We start from the raw sequence: 19,745 nt of genomic DNA on the forward strand, positions 1-19,745 counted from the left end.
AATGTCATTTGTAGAGGGGAAAAATGGAGGATTAGCGTTTTGATGGAGTATCAAATTTTAAAGGACTGGAAGTTAGTATATTTAAATTTCAACAAGTAGAAATATTTCTTCTTTCAGTTATCATCTAACCAAAATTACACCTGTCATTATGACAGCTGCCGGAGAAGCCAGGGACGGGCCTAGGAAAGGAGATGGAGAGGACGATTACACCCAATGTTGAACATAGTTGGCATATTTCCAAAGAAGTTGAAAAAATTCAGAAGGAGTTGAAAAAATGTCGATGCCCCCCCAAATATTTGGCCTCGATCTGTCCCTGAGAGAAGCAGGTTGATTAAAATGTACTCTTGCAATCTTGCACAATTGGAGGCAAAGAAAATTTCTTTCTATTGGATGCCTTCAATTATCATTCTTTGGACGATGCTTTTTGGTACACTGTGAACCCTAGAACCTAGTAAATCCTCTTTTGACTGTTGAATATTGATTTGCGATACACCTTCCTATTGCCCTACGTACAATATTATATATGCACCGAGCGTTGTGACATTGACAACGCTTTACATCAACACTTTGTCATGTTTTATCTCCTGGCGTAGTTTGTGCCTAGTGCGGCGTTATTATGAAGTCATAAATAGTGCACGTTGATATATGGCTTATAGCAGCCATTGTAGAGAATACATGCGACCCAGTAGTGGCAGTATATTAGGTTTAATCGACATTCGGATGGCCATTATAGCCTACTAATTAGCGGTGGCAGGTGTACCATATAGAAACCAACTGGGGTTGTAAAATCTGGCTTTGCAATTACACTACTATGCCCACTTTCCGGGATTTGTCTCCGATACTCGAACGATCGCTGTTCTCTCTCGATTTCGATGCAAGTTTCCGAGACAAATGTAGTATGTCAGTTTCAGAGTGGATTGGGAATAGTTGATATTTGATCCCGCTATCTGTTTCGATGCTTTTCGCCATTTTCAAAATACATTCTGAATAAAGTGACCATCAAGTCCTTGATTGTACATGATAAATATTTTAACAGGATCTAGGAGAGTTGGTGAAGGACAAACTGAACTACGTTTCGTCCGTATATTCGAACATTTTCAAGGCTGCATATAAGAAAATGCAAAAATTCATCAGTATAACAAGACAAGAATAATCAGAAGAAAAAGTAAAAATAATGCAGTGGCGATTCCAGGAGTGATTTTGAAATTCCGTAAGACGTTTGTTGATATAAAATAGATATGTAATACTTTTAAACCTCTTTCAGTGAGTCGTAAAATCCTAGGTGGTTTTCCACGTAGCCAACATGGGCCCATGTTATTAAGTTTAGATAATGTTATGTATTCTGCTTCCTGTCTGCTTAAACAACGTTGGAATTTCAAGAAGGCACATTGGGTTCAATTTTCGAATGAAATTGACAGCGACATAAAGTGGTTTATTCCTCTTATGATAGGTACTTACTGAAGATTTGTGGGTGTAGTGGAAGCTGCAGCTAAAAAGTTCATTCGGTGAGGATTCCGTCAAGAATACATTTCTGATTGATCAGATTAAACCGAAATTTTTTTTGAGGATCATCAAAATTCCCCATGCCAAGGAAAATGCGAAAAGTTTATGAAGTCAAGAAATATCTGTCGTTAGGAGAAATGTGTGTAGTTTCAAACATGAACATATTCTAGTAGAAGTCCATGGGCTGTTTTGAGGAAACTAGATGAGGCTACTCTTCTAACGATGTCATCTTCCAAAATCCTAAACTCATTGCTCGTTGATTGATTGATGTTTCTGACTGGGTAGAAATTTCACAATAAAAAATAAAAGGTATGAAACATAAGTTACAAAATTTTAGGCCACAACTCCCGCTGTAGATGTCATCTTTAATCCATTCAATATGGATGAATTAAATCAGCAATTAAATCCACCAAATCTCAAAAAGCAGCTGGTTTCGATTAAATTTATCCTGAGTTCATCAAGCACTTATGCAAAATGGCCTTATCTTGGCTGCTATCTTTTTGTAACAAAATTCTAAATTCTGACAATTTTTTGGCCGACATCCGAAAGGCAATAGTCATAGAAATTTCTCAACGTGAAAAGGATTATTCTGATCATAGTAATACCTTTTATAATTGAATCTATTCTGAAGGACGCTTTTCAAAATGGTCAAGGGGGTTTCGGGAAAATAGAAGTTGTTGTGATCAGGGTCTAAGCCTCACCATTTTCATTGAAGCAGGTTACAATTATGAACTAAAAACAGGAAACGCATTTATGGATTTATCTGCAGCATATGAAACAGTATGGAAGGATGGTTTGATTTTCAAACATTGTACCAAACATATTCGTAGACACTGTAGGACAGTTATGAATATTTCCAATTCTGTCCTATATTCCACAAAATACGATTGGGAATTCAAAAGTTGATTGCAGCGATATGGTGATGACAGTTCAAATAAAAAGTTAATGCAGTCTTTGTCATTTTTGAAAGGGATTTTGTGATTTTCTTCAAATTAATCCTTTTTCTCAGTTGACAGTTGTTTTTTCTCAGTTTTGAAGATTGGTTGTCGAAACTGAATTAAAGTGTGTTAATTATATAAATATTATCAATTTTAGGTCAATGAATGTGATGAAGTATTCATGAAAAAAATTCCGATTATATTCTCAATCAGCTGATAAAAGAGAGCAATATTTTTTTAATCCGAACTTGTTGGCTCTTTACACGATCATAACAGAAGAAAATTGAAGAGCCACAACTATAATATCTAGCCTTCTCTATTATATACAATGGCAAAAATTGCAATATTGATGCTGAGAAAACTTGTCCAAGTTGAACTGGAATTCAGTAATGATTTTCAAAATGAATTTTGTGTGAATGTTATTGAAATTCATATGTATATCAACTTATTAGGTGGAGAAAGTTCTCTCTGGGGGAAACAAATTGGATTTTTGTCTAACTCCTTTCATTGTGAGGTTATATATCCAGGTTAGTTAATTCAGCTTCTATTCTTTGTAACCAATTTGAATTGTACAAAAACTTTACCTCGACAGGGTTTCAGGAAGTGCTATTTAGAATTCAGGTCCGCTCATTCAAATAGTTATACCCTGATATTCTAAAATCCACAATACCGTCAGACGGTAGCGAACATATTCAATGTAAGAGAATTTATACAATGAATCTGAACGACCTCTATTTCAGCTGAATATTTCCAGAATCAGAAAAGATTGTGAATGAGGAAGATGACAAAAAAGAATTTCCCTCTAATAGGAGACCCAAAAAAGTAGTGGCATTTGAGAATTTTATGTTTGAGTGAATCAATGCGAAAAGTTTACTACAGGATTTTCGATTTATGTCATCATAGAATAAGTTAGTGAAAATTGATTTTTCTATTTTTCATTTCACTTGTCCTATACATTGTAAATGTCTTAAGGTACCAATAAATACCTAATTATTATTATTATATCATTTATCAATATATTATGATGAAAAGCCAAAAATACGCGTCAGTTGTCCTGTTAATTGTTTATTCATGTGAAATTTGTGTTCAAAGGTGAAGTTCATCTTGACTTGAAACATCCTTTGATTCCTTTTACCTATATTGATGCAAGATGATTTTTGTTGAAGAATTTAACATTCTTGTAATTATCTGTTAATTCCTTCCGGGAGATACCCATTCCCAACCACTGCATCATATGCATTTCATCTTCGGTTTAATATTTTTGAAATCTACAACTGATATAAAGTATTCATACTTAAGCCAAAAAAGATAACAAACATACTCTCTCCTAAAGCTAGTGCATATTATGATATTATACTGATCTCTTCTATTTTCCATGCAAATAACTACATTTGGTATGCCTTCAATCAGTTTGTATAAACTTAAATTATGTTCGTCACATATTTTCCGAAGAGATTCGACATTGTGATAAAATACGTAATATCAGAAACTTTTAGGTAGAACGGACAACAAAGCGTTGATTTAAAACCCAAAAACGTTTCGACAAGCGTCATAACCCCACATTTTCGTACTATACAGAGTGAAATGTGTCAAATATCCATGGCCAACCGAGTGCTAAAATAAAAGTGAATGGAGTATATACATATGTCTAATCACGCTAATGCCAGAATAGCAGCTCTTTCCTTCATCAAAATCAAATCAGCGAGTGAGCTGAAATTCCTTCGAAGCTACAACCATCTGAAAAGTATCCTGAAATTTTCTCTGTGATCAAACATCTAAGCTGCGTTTAATTCTGCTTCTGCCCGAATTTTCTCCAACAACTTCTTTTGATGCATGAACTATCCAGATACGAAATCCGATACTTACCTTGAGAGCTTCCAACACGCCAGCATTTTCCCTTTGATTTGTCTCTTCGTAACGGCGACCACAATCGTCGAAAAGTTCGAGAACATTATTCGCTGAAAGGTTTCTCCCTCCTTTTTCCTGCAGACTACCTCGCCACTTCTAGAATTCTCCGCATTTTCAACAGAACCATCCGGAGTATTTCTCGACGAACAATTCGTGGGAGTGGGAAAAGTTGGGAAAATTCGAAAATTGAAAAGCCTCGGAATTCTTACAGTGTATACTTTAATATCGTTGTTAATTTACATAACAAATTAACTTTATACATTAAATGTCTGCTCGAGTTTAGGATAGATTTACAAGGGGGCTGAGAAATTCATAATCTTCTGATATATAGGGTGAGCGAATTCAGATCATTCAATGTGGTGGCTAGGTGACTGAGATAAAAAAACCCTTGCCCCTTTATCTATGGAAAAGAATGAATAAATACGATTTGGAAGGAACTGTCTTTTTATTTCTGTTCTTTTGTAATTTTTGTTGCTCATATTATTTGAAGAATGAGTTCAGCAAGCAAAAATTCAATTATTATATATTTGATAAAAGTGAATACAGAACTGCAATAAATAGATTATAACATTCATTAAACGGTGGATGTTACTGAAACCTTGAATAATTCATGGAAACATTGAAGAATGTATTCAAATAACCATTCAAAACAATGAAAAACAAATTTTATATTTTTCGTGAAAAAAATTAATTTTACTGGTTTTGCTTGTTTTAACACAATGAAATCATTTCTTCAATTTGGGGGCTCCATATGAATTCTTGTATAGATATATATTCTTTTTCAACAGCTCATATCTTTTTTTCTTACAAGTTGTTCTTCATTTCGCATTTCACTTATTATTTTTGATATATTTATATGGAAGTATCGGTAGATTCGGGTGACTTGCGACAGTCCTGTAACTTTGGACAATTACTCCCTTGCATATTTATTTGTTTCCTACCATTTATGAGTGAAGGGACATACTTATAAGATTGTGTAGCATCTTTTCGATTAGTTTAACAATTAATTCTTGTCGAGTTTGCCGTGACCAGAGGGTTGGAATTGACAAGAAAAATTAACGAATACAGGGGAGTAGAAGCGCGTTTTTTTATGGCCCTTATACTTTCTGGTGTCCTGTACAGGGTGGGCAAATTTCGATGTTTTACCACTACAGCTTTTGAACCAGAGGAGATAGACAAAATCTGATACCCCATTCTCGTTCTCTTTTTCAGAGAAACTAACAAGAGTGGTAGTCATTTTTGGCCACCTTCTTTTGTTTTCGTGTTATAAGCGAAAATTGGAAAAATGGCGATTCCGAAATAAATTTATATCTCCGCTAATACTGATGATAGAGCTCTGAAACAAAAACATTATACAGGCACTTTTTTGAGTACAATCCAGTGGCGTACTTGCCTTTTTAGCAGGATTTTTAATTACGAAGCTATGACCCTAAGTTATGTTTTTTTAAATGGGAACACTAGATTTCTGTGCAATTTTTTGAAAGCTTAATTTTTACTGATTTCAAAAATATATAACATCATATGGTTTGCATCAATATAAATAATAAAAAATGGTCAAAAACCTTTTTTTCTCAATATTTCTATGGTTTCAACTTTTGATGAGCACAGAAACATAGAGCTTCCTATAATAAGAGCAGGCTCCTTCCGGAAATGTCATTATTTCTATGCTTTTTACCAATTTTCATGAAATTTGAATCTTGGAGAAATTGAGTAAGAAGCATAGAAATGAAAGGACTAATAGAAGGAGACTGTGGTGATAATAAGATGCTACATTTTTCTATTCTCAACGGAAGTTGAAACCATAGAAATATTGAGAAAAAAGGTTTTTGACCATTTTTTATTATTTATATTGATGCAAACCATATGATGTTATATATTTTTGAAATCAGTAAAAATAAAGCTTTCAAAAACTTGCACAGAAATCTAGTGTTCCCATTTAAAAAAACATAACTTTGGGTCATAGCTTCGTAATTAAAAATCCTGCTAAAAAGGCAAGCACGCCACTGGATTCTACTCAAAAAAGTGCCTGTATAATGTTTCAGTTTCAGAGCTCTATCATCAGTATTAGCGGAGATATAAATTTATTTCGGAATCGCCATTTTTCCAATTTTCGCTTATAACTCGAAAACAAAAGAAGGTGGCCAAAAATGACTACTACTCTTGTTAGTTTCTCTGAAAAAGAGAACGAGAATGGGGTATCAGATTTTGTCTATCTCCTCTGGTTTAAAAGCTGTAGTACTAAAACATCGAAATTTGCCCACCCTGTACATGTGTTTCAGTTTGTGCATGTGAAATTTTTTTTCTGGATACGTGGGATATTGGGATATTAGATATGTCATGAAAAAAGGTTGTTTACAATTCAAACGGTAACACGGACCTCATTCATTTATTTTGTTGTATCATAGGGTGACTTGGGGAAAATGCCCAATAGATACAAATATGCAGATTTTTCGCAGGATATTATTATTTACGTTATTTCCACAAAGAAGTCACCAAAGAATGAAAGAAATCAAAGTTCCATTGTTATGTTTAGTTTTTTTATATTCGAGTTGCAATATATTCACATTCGCTGTAATAGGGGTTTATCATTTAATTTCCTTACCGAATTTCAACTATATAATCACAAATTCTAATTTTTTAAAATAATACACCGCCCCAAGTCACCTATTTGATTTGAGAGTTGAGAAATCAATAGATTTTTAATTGTGTCCCAACCGCCCAAATCGGTGGGTGACTTGAGACAAGTATATTCAAATTTTTTCAAACTTTATATCCGAATTCTAAAGCATGGTATATATCCCAATCAATAGTCTGAGTCATTAAGCAAATTCGAACCGCTTTTTCAGATAAAAATACGTCACCATTTTGAAAATATGACAAGTTGAATTCAATAATCGTCCCAAGTCACCCGAATCTACGGTATTTGAAAGTTTATTACACTTTTCTGATAAGCGATTAGCTTAAATGAAAATGAAACTCACCCAGCCACCTAACGATTTTTTAATTCGAAAAATTGTTCTCTTCTTTCTTCAGAGCAGAAATTTGTAAAAAGGTTCAAACAACTCAAATAGGGATGTTACTCTGAAAATAGTCTCGAGTTGTTATTTTCACCAATTTCCTAGGCAGTAGAAGCATAATATTAATTTTAGTTCAACAATCAGAAAACTTCCAATTCGTGCATCTATACAAACAAAAACAATAACATAACATAATTAAAATTTGACCCAATGTAGATAATTCACAAAAATTCAAAAACTATCGTCGTCCATAATATTCGAGAATCGATCAAAAATAATCGAGAGTCTACCTAATATTGCACAAATAATCACATTGTTTTCGATATCAACTGAACGAACCTCAGTCAGTAAGGTCTCCACACCACCGATTCACCATTCTGCGCAGGTCCTCGCTGAGTACCAGAGCTGAGGCCCCTTGGGTGTGCATCATCTTGACGTGCCGCTGCGGCTGCGCACGTTACGTTATTAGCTAATAGAAGGTCAGTACTACCATTCATCTGCCTCTGGTTGGTCGAAAGTTGGTCCATTACGCTCTGGATATCATTGTGATGAGCCTGGCTGGTGTGAGAGTGGAAGGAATGGAAATTGTGGCTCTGGTTAGCTGCTGAGTAAAGCTGAGAGTAAAGGAGACTGGCAGGTAAGACTGGGTATATAGAATTGTTACAGTTGGAGCTAGGATATGCGCTGCTGGAAGTCATGTTCTGGTGAAGCTGCACATTGGCACTGTTGAGATGATTCGAACCGAGGGATGTATGGGATGGCAGGAGGTCGTCTTGGACTGGACTTTCGGCTGCACTTGAGTTGTCCGATATGGATCTTGCGCCCGACAAGGTGAAATCTGAGTGAGTGGTGGAATATCTAGGAACGAGTAGCGAGGAAGAATGTGTTTGGACGTGGTTATGGTTCTGGCCAACCAACCCCAAGTGCTGATCCAAATCAGAGGCTGCTGAGTCTGGAAGTACTGCAAAAAAATAAAATGAAATCAGCATTAATATGTCTTAAAAAATATGTATTTGAATTAAAAGGAGAATACAATCTATTATAGATAATTCTCCCGGTTGTTCTTTATTTTGACTTTCGTTAATTTTACGAAAAATGTTTTCAATTATCTCGAATACTAGTTCGACATAGTCTGGAAGAATGGGGAATTCTCCTCAATTTGGGTTATCACAGCATATGCAAGTTTTTTTTTTTTTATAGGCATCGACTGCTATGGTCATTAGCCTAAGATTTACTTTACAAAATAGAGACAAAAATAAATGTATATGGACAATTTGTGACGAATGCAAGAATAAGTGAAGAGACAAACAAAATATGCAAGTTTAAACCGAATAATTATGGGTTTCATTCATGAACTTTTCAAATGCACCGCGGAAACTATTCAAAATTATTCTTTAAATACGAGGTTTTAAAATTTGAATCGCTTCGTTTCTAGTTCACGATATGGCAATAGCGCCTACAAGAAAATAAAAAAAAACAATGGCTTGTTTATTTATTTATGCTAAGGGGTTACATACAGATCTAGTGATCCAAAAATAGAACCCTCTATTTAAATTTAGTGGGTTGTGAATAAAATACAATAAAACCAAAACATCAATCAGTGATCAATACAAAAGCAAAAAAAAACATTATTCGCACATAGGTAAACACCGATAAATACTACCAGCGGCTCGTGAAAAGGACACAGTTCCACAGTTCATAAGCACTTAAGCCTGTATGGCCTTGCGTTCAGCTCTCAAAAATTCTCCTGACTCTCCGACGAAAGGACAGCAGGGATAACCTCAAATATTCTATATTGCCGCAGTATTCATTGAAAGTCCTGAGCATTCGACACAAAGGGGAATTCTGACCGGCATTTGTTCTCCTGAAAGGTATTTTAAAGAATTCAAAATATCTCAGCACTCTATTCGGGATGTTCAGCTGGACCCTAGAAAAGATTTCCGGACTTTGAGTTAGTCCATTCATTATCTTGAAGACCATAATTAAATCCGCGATGGCTCTTCTACCCTGTAGTGTCACAATCCCATGCTTTCGCATGAATGGAGAATAGTCTCTATTTTCAATGGGAGTTTGGGACCTATATGCAACAAACCTGAGAAATCTTCTCTGAACTCTTTCTATCCTGTCAATATGAACTTGATAATGGGGATTACAGACAACCTAAGCAAAGCACAGTTTACTGTGAATATACGCAAAATAAATGTTCAGAAGAGGCCTTTCCCGAAAAACATGACAGGTTCTCCTTATGAAACCGATAAGTTTGTTACAATCGTTCACAGTTTTTTCGATATGCGCTTTGAATGTAAGTTTCGAATCCAATTGTTTATAAAATAGCAGCTGTTGATTTACATCCCTGATAGGGCACGCACTCAATGCCGAGCCTCAACGGCCATAAGAATCCCATAAAATTTTACGACCTTTCTCGTTAGTCGCAGACTTCATAGACAGCCATCTTTGTCTATCTCATCAACATAGTGTATTTGTTGTCCTTTATTATCAACGCATATTTCTGTCGATGTTGCCAACTTGTGCAATAGAAACGGAACGCTTTAAATTTTGAATACCCATTTTTATTTTTCATTTTTAAGTACTTAAAATAATTTTTTTTTGGGAAACGGTTGAAATAGTTATTTCAGAATGTGACGTTTAAAAAATATTTCATATTTCCATATTTAATAGTGGTGTTGTTAATTTTTTGTACATAAAAGTATTAATTTTTTGTCCAAAAAATAGACGGACCATGTTTTTGATCCACCTTAGTCTATCGCGAATTTTTGAGCATGTTACAAAGTGTGTTCAAACGATTATAAATTTGTGTATACGGTAACAGAAAGGGTGAAAATGATAAAAAAATTTAAATAACGACTCCTCGATTTTATTTGACGAACGACATCGTGGAATAAATGTATCCGCCTCTTACGTTGTGCAGCTGGTTGCCAAATTTGACGCTACTGATTCAGTAGGAAACAAATAGATGGTGCATGAAAGAGACGAAGCTAGGGACGTGGCTGTCTTAGGTCATGTAGCAATGGATACGACGTTTATTACAGGGGAAATGCCCGATGTATATGGTGTTTCGCGCTCAACAATCATGAGAATCCTTGATTGGAAGAAGGGGGCATATTGAGTGGCCACCCAGATCACCTGATCTAGCTCCACTGGACTTGTTGTATGGGGTCACCTGAAATCTAAGATTTACGCTACCCAACCTGAGCCACTAGATGATTTGCGAACTCGGATCATTAATGAATGCCGTCCAATTACACCAGAAATCATGAGCAATGTACGTGAACGTTTTCAGCAAAACTTATATCACTGGGTGGAAGGGAATGGTGACCATTTCCAGCATTTAATAAACTAATCACCTCCGTTAGGGGTTGCAGTTACGAGGATACAAAGAGCGAAAACGTTGTTCCTCTCGAATCAGACATTGATGGATCCGAGCGATTCTCCACATTTTCATTTCAAAGCCGGAAAAGCGAGATGTTGAAACACACTATATATACAGGGAGTATTTGAAGGTGAGGCTTTTTTTCAACAGAAGATAGAACTGGTCAAAATAAAGCGTTTCACCAAAAATCACCTATACAAAACATTCAAAATGACAAAGTTTAAACAAAAATTGAAAATGATTACTGAAATAGATTCTAATACGACCCTAGACAGTTTCTTGTAGATGAGTTATCGTAAAGCAGTGGTAAAAAACTTATCTGCTGATTCGACGATGTGGTTTCGTTTAGGATTTTGGCTCGTTCGATTTTTACGTGGTAATGAAAATAGAAACTTAGGATTGGCGAATTCTTCTCATTATTTTTTTAAAACTTAAACAATTATATGAAATGGCTCATTTCGATACCAACTAACAGAAGAAACTTATTACACAAGTGTAAAAAATATAATAATACTTAAAAATTTCACAAATGAAATTCGTCTAAATTATTCACGAGTTTTTCACAATGGGCATCACAATCTTCTTATTCGAACATTCCAACAATTGTCGTAAAAATGGGATGAAATGGGGAAACATCATAGCACTTTTTCAACATAACTAACATAAGCACTTTCAAGAAACTGCCTCGTTTCCTACATTTTTTTTCATCCTAAATTGCACGATAGAACAATTATGCTTCTCTCAAAAGTGACCTGATGCATCTAATCCGATGAACTTGGTACTGAACCATTCATTGTCCAGCCATATGTTTATGTTTTGTTTCGAATTTGCGATGACGGAGTCACCTTTCACAGTCCCGTACTTGAAATTCAATGAAATTTTGTCGAACTTCTAGGGGTTTTATCACAGCCATCTTGGGTATTTCATATAGACAATTTTTGGTTAAACGACTTATTTTGATCAGTTCTACCTTTTGTCAAAAAAAAAAGCCTCACCTTTGATAACACCCCGTATATCTTTGTATTGTATTCTTTGAGTTAATACTCAATTTCATTTTTTAAAACCATCTCTATGGCTGTTTCAAATTGCATTTTGAGTAAGGCTAAAAAACTCACGTGAGGTGGCAGAAGTACTGCTGCCGAAAGCATCCTGTGTTGAGGATTGTTCAGGGGTTGTTCCAGAGAAACCCAGAGCTGGAGTATTGAACTGTGATGCTGTAGGAGCTGCACAAGACCCCAGCGTGCTTGGTGTGAAATATGGAGAATAAGCACCTGCAGCTCCATATCCCCAATGAGAGTTAGTGGATGTGAGACCGAACTGTGTCATATCTGAAAAAAAAATTCATTTCATCTTTGTTCGATGATAACTTTCTCTCCACTTAAGTAGTGAGATTTAGAACCAATCACGAGCAATGTCAGGACATCGTTGAAATTTCATACTTATCAAACTGGATCGAAATGAAAGGTATTTATCGTGCATCACGACATTCATATCATGCCATAAAGAACATAAGGGATGAGCGCACGTATGGAGGCCTGTTTGTAATTACTTGCAATGGTCCAATCGTAAATTCCAGTCGGCCAGAGGTAATAAATAGGCATGTTAACTGAAGTAGTGCTCCACTATCGGCGTCGAGTGTACTTTGTTCATGTCGGTAATGCACTTGATAGTATCGAACAGGGTTGCCATGCAATTCCGCTTTAAATCTCCGTAATCCAATGATTTCACGGTTGAAAAAAATGAGCAGGAATTTTTGCTTCCATTTTGTAAATAGACAATTATTGTGAAATGCAATTCATTTGGTTCAATCATTTATCTGTTCCCTTCTGTTTTTAGATTACTTGTTTTCATTTGATACTGGTTGATTATTTCGCCTTTCTACGCGAAATGAATTCATCACCGTAATTTACAAGAATGGAAGAAATCGAAGCGCCTTCATCCACCAGACTCACCATCCTAGGGCTAACTCGAATAATGATTTGTAAGAAGTTATTTTTGACAGGGTCCTACAGCTGATCGAAAAACTTTCAAGTCGGTTTTCACACCGAATCATCCTGCTCTCCAAACTGCGTTAGTACCTGGACAGGCTACTTCCTAGGATTGATGGTCTGTGTTGCGATCTAATTCTTCGGAAAACTTGTTGTGAGTGGACTTTCCTTGGGCCAGTCCGGGCCTTTGCTCTACCTGTTATTCATTATTCCCATCTAATATACCGAAAAACTATTGATCTTGTTGTTCTCGAGTTTCCTAAGACACCTTTCTCATCGATCCAAACATCTTAGCTCATCTCATAGAAGAAACATTTGAGACAATGAAAATAGTTGAAAATTGATAAAACGATGGTAACAGTCTTCGGAATATAGACAACACACTAAGTTATAGAGGAAAAAAACTGAGTGAAATTCCAAAGGTAATATCAATTGGTTTCAGTGATGTTCATAACGATTTTTTTCTCTTGCTTCTGTTGTTGGGTTTCTGTTACTTTAGGTCTTAAACTCAATATTGACAAAACCAAAATCCTGGTAAGTCCGCCAGAAAGCCTTCAAATAGATATCAGCCTGGAGAATGAAACTCTAGAACAGGTCGAGCAGTTCAAATACTTGGGAAGCTTCAAAGATACTAGGGCTAACCTAGACACGGAAATACACAACCGTATCAATTCGGCATCACGGGCATTCTGGAAGCTGAAGGACAGAGTTTTATCACGACCTCAATCTGAAGACCAAGACAGTTGTTTACAAGTCGTCCTCCCAACGCTTCTTTACGGAAGCGAAAGCTGGACGCCCTACAGGCGACATATTAAACAGCTTGAACAAACGCAACAACGTCATCTAAGACAGATAATGCACATCAGATGGTTCCACAAAGTTTCGAATGCAGAAGTCTTGCAACGCTCCAGTTGTACAACAATTGAAACTCAAAAATCGAGGGCCTGACTCAGATGGAGCGGCCACATTCTGAGGATGCAAGACACAAGACTCCCCAAAAGAGCTCTGTATGGCGAATTCACAGAAGAGGGCTCGGAAACCAGGAGGCCAGTATAAGCGGTTTAAGGATATACTACATCAATCCCTAAAATCAGTTAATGCCAATCTTAACTGGGAACAACTAGCGTCAAACAGGTCACAGTGGAGGTCTTTGGTGCACAGTTATAATGGAGACTCGAGAAGGATACAGCAGCGGCCAGATCTGGTTGGTGACTATCTCTGCCCGGAGTGTGGTAGGATCTGTAGGTCACGGTTAGGTCTCTTCAGTCACAGGAGGGCACACAGTCGCAATTAGCCCTAAGGCTGTTCGCACCGTTTTTTTTGCCATTTTCTAGATTTATTCCCGGTAACAGGATACAGCAATGAATGAATGAATGAATTGGGCTTACCAAAATTTCTTCGTTGATTGAATTGTAATAATGGAAGTTTTTCCACCCCAATGACAGTTAGAATTCACAATTGAAGGATTTTGATAGTCCCAGTTTCAGGTCCCTGCTTGAGCGCCAATTTTGTGAAGGGTTCTCTTATACTCCAGCTATTCTACGATTGTGGAAAATAACAAGGACAGGTTGAGGAATTCTGGTTTTCACTTTTCAACTAATGGTTTGCACATAAAGAATGTAGAAACCGCAATCGGCTAATCTCGGCTTTGAACACGCCGCACGTATAAAACAAAGACTGCTGTAGGAACTTAAGTTGGAGAACTGCTGTCAGCTGATCTTGGTCTTACACGCCTTGAGTCAGATTTCGTAAGGGGTATAATTATTTAGGATATTCGGATCTTCCTTGTTAAGTAAGGGTTCACGCACAGAAAATCTGATGCTATTTTTCAGTTTGCACAACATGGGTCACATGGCCAGGAAGCTCTGTCGGAAGAAGGTTTACAGGAAGAGGCCGAACATTTGAAGGCCGAAGAAATAAAATTACAGATCACTATACAGAAACAATAAATTAAGACTTATTAAGACTATTTCCGTTGACGGCTGTGAGAATGGGCATAAGTTACTATTGTGCAAAAAGCAAAATAAAAGAAACTAACAAATTCAGAAGATTAAACAACAAAAAATGAAAATATTGAAAGAAAATCTACGAACTGAGAATCTTACAAATAAATATTAAAAATCTAATGCACCAAAATCTAACTGATCCAATCTCAAGACGAATACTGGTCAAAAAAATAATGCGGATCGTCAAAAATATAATTCAACATGACCACAGTGTAGGGAAAACTTCGTGGCATAACTTCAAGGGGAAAGGGAGAAGCCAACCAGTATAGAAGACACGTGACAAAATTTGGTCCTTCTGCAGATACGGTTTATGCGTTCTCAGTAAAAAAAAACGTCGTTATCTGCACTGAAACTCATCAACTTCAAGGTTTTACCGACAGAAAAACAATATCTTTCTGTGTTTCACATAACCAACTGAATTTTCGAAAATCCTCAAATTCCTGAAAAACCCTTCCGCTTGACAACGCCGCTATCGATCCGACGCCCACCCGCTGTCAAACCACCCATCCGTCTGTTTTTTCACGGAATCTATCCCGACCTACGTTCAGTCCACATGTTATCAAATCCGTTTCATACCGCAAAAACAAATCAATTGCTTTTTATTTCGGTTTTAAACTTTCCGTTGTTCGGCCGGAATTGCCAACAAATTCGCCGATGAAGTGGACGGTGGGATGAGGGCTAATTTCGCTGATTGCAATCGTCCAATCTCCGGATGATAGATTGAAAAAATGTCGATACGTCTGGATATACGAGGAGGAATCAGGCTTTCAAAGTTAGATGATGAGATTCGATATTTTCGATTTGGATAAGGTTTATGGGTTCATCACACGTCTGATCATCTGGATAGTTATTTGGAAAATAAAACCTCTGACCAAATACTGACCATAGGCTTCACAATGGACTACGACTGTATGCTCGGAGCAGTTTGTGTACTGCATCGACTTCTCCATGTTTTCTTGTTTGAATTCGCATCAGAAAGAATATGCTGGCGTATTTCACCCCATTTTTATACGTGAATTCAGACTGTGAGGACATCAAACTAAATGTTATAACTTTGGACAATTCTTGTCAACTTTATTGTTGAGGTTTCGCATTATTTCTCACTTTGGTCTCTTATGTATTTTTATCAGTATCGAATCGAAACTATCCATTGCAAGGAAAAATCTATTGTTTTCGAGATGCACAACTATTCGTGCTATACTGACAATTTTTATTGTGTTTCAGATATTCGGAGAGAAAACCCAAAATGAGTTTCAGGAGAATACAAGCAGCTACCAAATTATACAATCAATGAAATAATCCTTTCACGTTTTCTCTTGGTTTTCCGATGATGAATATAGGGTCGAAACATATTGAATTTTTATTTCGGAGATGATTTTTCCAACTTTAACCTTCTGAAGAAACACCAATAGTTGGGGAGCCGACGATGCTGAATCGGAATTTACTGGAGCGTCGTGGAGACCTAGTGCATTTTGAATATTAGATGGTAGAAGGAAAAAAAAGGTTCTATGATGTATGCACTTTCAGCGGTTAGCAAAGCGTCTGCAGGTTCTCAAAAATGTAAAAAAAAATCGTCAGGTGTACATACTCGAGCGTGTCAGATTAAAATACTGTAAATGTCCGACGCGTCTTTGATAATAAGTTCATGTTGATCTGACAGTTTGCGTGGTGGGACTGGCCGTACGGAACAGTTGAAATTTTTTTGCGTGCGTGTCAGATTTTTAAAGGATATGTTAATTGGACCCAAAGGAAGCTACTTTTCAAGAGACTGACAATTCGCACTTGACGCAAGGTCACAGCAGTCCTTAGAAAATGTAAAAAAAATCGTTACTTGTACATGCTCGAGCGTGTCAAATTTTCATACAGATGGCTAGTCTCGGTGTTGCAGACATGTTGACCCATTAATCTGACACTATTCAGCTGGGGTTTTCTTAATCTGACAGTTTCAAGATGATAACAAAGCAATTTTTTTTTAAATTTCTCCCTTCCTATAAATCTAATTGTTTCAGGAGCAATTTTACATACTCTCAACCGTTTTCGAGCTAGAAGGTGATAAAGGAAAAGAGCTTTGCCACACATGGGAAAGGCCAAGGTCAAGGTAGAAACCCAGTCTAATGTACATTCATCGCCATATATCTCAAAAACGTTCAAACGTAAAAAAAATTGCTTCGGACAAAGTTTCTAGAGAATGTTATGCTCTACAACTTTCATAATGAATGCGAAAACAATTTTAAGCCAAGAAGAGGAGATAATTTAAAAAAAAACTGATTTTAGTGACCTTTATGGCTAAGTTTTATCGTTTCGACTTATTGAAACTGTCAGATTATATTTTTTTCGTTATTCTTGAATCATTAGCTTCATATTGAGAAAAAAGCCACCGTGCTCGAGAATGTACACGTGACTTTTTATTGCAACTTTGGCGCCCTTCCACACATTTTCGTCACGCTTGAATTGTCAGATCAAGAGAATACATATATACTTTTCAACATGTAATTAACCACATATGTTTGTCTTAATCTGACACGCTCGAATATGTACAGGGTGGGCAAAATTGGTGATACCTCAACTACAACTTTTCAACCCAACGAGATAGAGAAGAATGAATGTACCTTTCATGTCGTCTTTTTAAAATCATTTTAAACTACTTTATGTCTTTATGTTAAAGCTCAGCAAATATATCTGTTGGAAAAAATCATAGTACGCCATTGGATTGCTATCAAAAAAGTGTCTGTATAATGTCTTCATTCACCAACAGAAACGGAGATAATGACCAAAGTTGAAATTTTGATTTTGACCTATAACTCGAAAAGAAAAGAAGATAGAGTAATGCAGTTGATGGCATTATTAGTTTCTCGAAAAAAGAAGACCGTAATGTTGCATGCATTTTTCTTTATCTCGTTGGGTTGAAAAAGTTGTAATTCAGGTATCACCAATTTTTCCACCCTGTACAATGATCGTTTTTTCTTATTATTCTGACAGGGTATCCTAGTCAATTCCCCCTATATACAAGTCTAATTTTTGGTAGAGGTACTCTACAGTGTCCAAAGTATCTCCCCTTATATAAATCTGACACACTCGAGTAACTCTCGAATTTCCTTTTTGAGCTCCCCAACTACAAGTCATCGTATTGCTCAGAACTGCGCAAATAAGTACAGATTTTTGTGACAATTGTCGTTTGGTATTTTCCAGAAGGTATTGAAGACATGCCTAGAATGATCCGACGATGGTCCAGAGGAAGCAAACAATTCTAACAACTCGCCAAATTCATGCAGATTAAGGGGTGAACCCTTTTCATCTTCCTCAGTTTTTTCTGGGAATATTTATTCCGTTTGTGTCCGCATTAATGAAGTTAGAAGTAATCCACCAAGATTATTCACTTTCCTTTCATTTCTTACATTCTAATAGAGAGTGAACCTCGCTAAATCTTAGTACTTAATTTGGCCTAACCCTTTTTACTACCCAAGCGGGAATTGTCTCTCGAGTGAACACAAAAACTCATTCATTATTCTTGCGTTGAAAGCTGGGGGCCGCCAAATGAAGCAGTTTCAATTCAAGACGCTTAATAAGGTAGATAATGTTGAGGATTTGGATGGTTTACGAGCCATTGGATTCGCCGCGGGTTCGTTTTTGCAGTGATATTGATATTCACCACCAAAATATCCGCGTCAATGGGGAATTCTCCTCAATTTGGGTTATCACTGCATATGCAAGTTTAAACTGAATAATTATGAGTTTCATTCATGATTTTTTCAAATTCACCACGGAAACTAGTCAAAATCATACTTCCAATATGGGGTTTTCAAATTTTAATCGCTTTGTGCGGAGTTTACGATTTGGCAACAGCGCATACAAGACAATGAAAAGAACAATGTCCGATCAGCTTTTTTATAGAATAACAGCTGTTGACCTACAGGCGCCTACTTACTGGCGAGCTTCAACTGCAACCGGCCATGAAAATCCCATAAAATTTTACGACCTTCCTCGTTCGTCCCAGACTTCACAGACAGCCATACATCTTTGTCTATCTCATCAAGATAATGTATTTGTTGTCCTTTATTATCAAGGCATATTTCAGTCGATGTTGCCAACTTGTGCAATCCACATGAAACGCTTTAAATTTTAAATACCCATTTTAATTTTTCATTTTTAAGTGCTTAAAATAATTTTTCTTGGGAAACGGTTGAAATGGTTATTTCAAAATGTGACGTTTCAAAGATATTTCATAAAAAATACATCAGTTTCCTCAAAAGGAGTATTCCCTATTTGAGATTTCCAACATACGAACTGAATCAAAAATTGTAGAAAGAATGTAGGTACAAATTTTCACCCATTCTCCTCCATCTCAATAAACACAGATATGAGGAAAAAATGTTGAATTTTTCAAGTAACGCTCCTATTATTTATCGTTGAATGAACGTTAAAATTGGTCCTTAGGAGATACGTTTCATTCTAGTTTCATAGCAAAGTTACATTGAACATATAATGAATTTGTCCAAGTAGGAAGTTTTTATTGAATAAAAAGAAGGTTTTTACTTCCTAGTTCGTTTATTAGGGTGACTAGTTTCGCTCTTCTATGTCAGAGCATCCTCAGAACTCGCCACTAAAATTACAAATAAAATAAATTCACACATGAAATCAAAGCTTCTCACCCGAACTCTCAACTTGATTCCCCAATATTGTCAAAAAACTCTTCTTCTTTTGTGACATGTCATTAGGCAATCTTCTCCGAAATCTATTTGAGTATTCAACATTACATTACTATCATATTTTTTATGTTTCAAAATTGAATGAATGAATGAGAAAAATATGAAATTTTGAAACATAAAAAATATGATAGTAATGTAATGTTGAATACTCAAATCTTAGAACATAGAATGTCAGGAAGGAGCTTTTTCGAATGAATGTGACGGAAATTGTGCGACGGAAACGGCCATATTGGTCTTCCAAGTTCTGATTTGAAAAGTGGCAGACTTGGAAGTCAAATGATTCTGTTA

At 36.2% G+C, this 19,745-nt stretch overlaps 1 protein-coding gene across 2 annotated transcripts in view; it reads right to left on the reverse strand.

The window, feature by feature from the left end:
• Nucleotides 1–7,383: 7,383 nt before the first annotated feature.
• Nucleotides 7,384–19,745, reverse strand: part of LOC123317565 (runt-related transcription factor 2) — a 62,472-nt gene continuing 50,110 nt past the window's right edge. For both annotated transcript variants that reach the window (XM_044904152.1, XM_044904151.1), the window contains exons 6-7: nucleotides 11,873–12,085; nucleotides 7,384–8,327 (exon numbers count right to left, since the gene is read on the reverse strand). In XM_044904152.1, the coding sequence (XP_044760087.1) occupies nucleotides 7,711–8,327; nucleotides 11,873–12,085 (830 nt within the window). In that variant the 3' untranslated portion in view covers nucleotides 7,384–7,710. The remainder of the gene's footprint in view (nucleotides 8,328–11,872; nucleotides 12,086–19,745) is intronic.

Source organism: Coccinella septempunctata, chromosome 7, assembly GCF_907165205.1.
Source record: "Coccinella septempunctata chromosome 7, icCocSept1.1, whole genome shotgun sequence".
Taxonomy (NCBI): Eukaryota; Metazoa; Arthropoda; class Insecta; order Coleoptera; family Coccinellidae; genus Coccinella; species Coccinella septempunctata.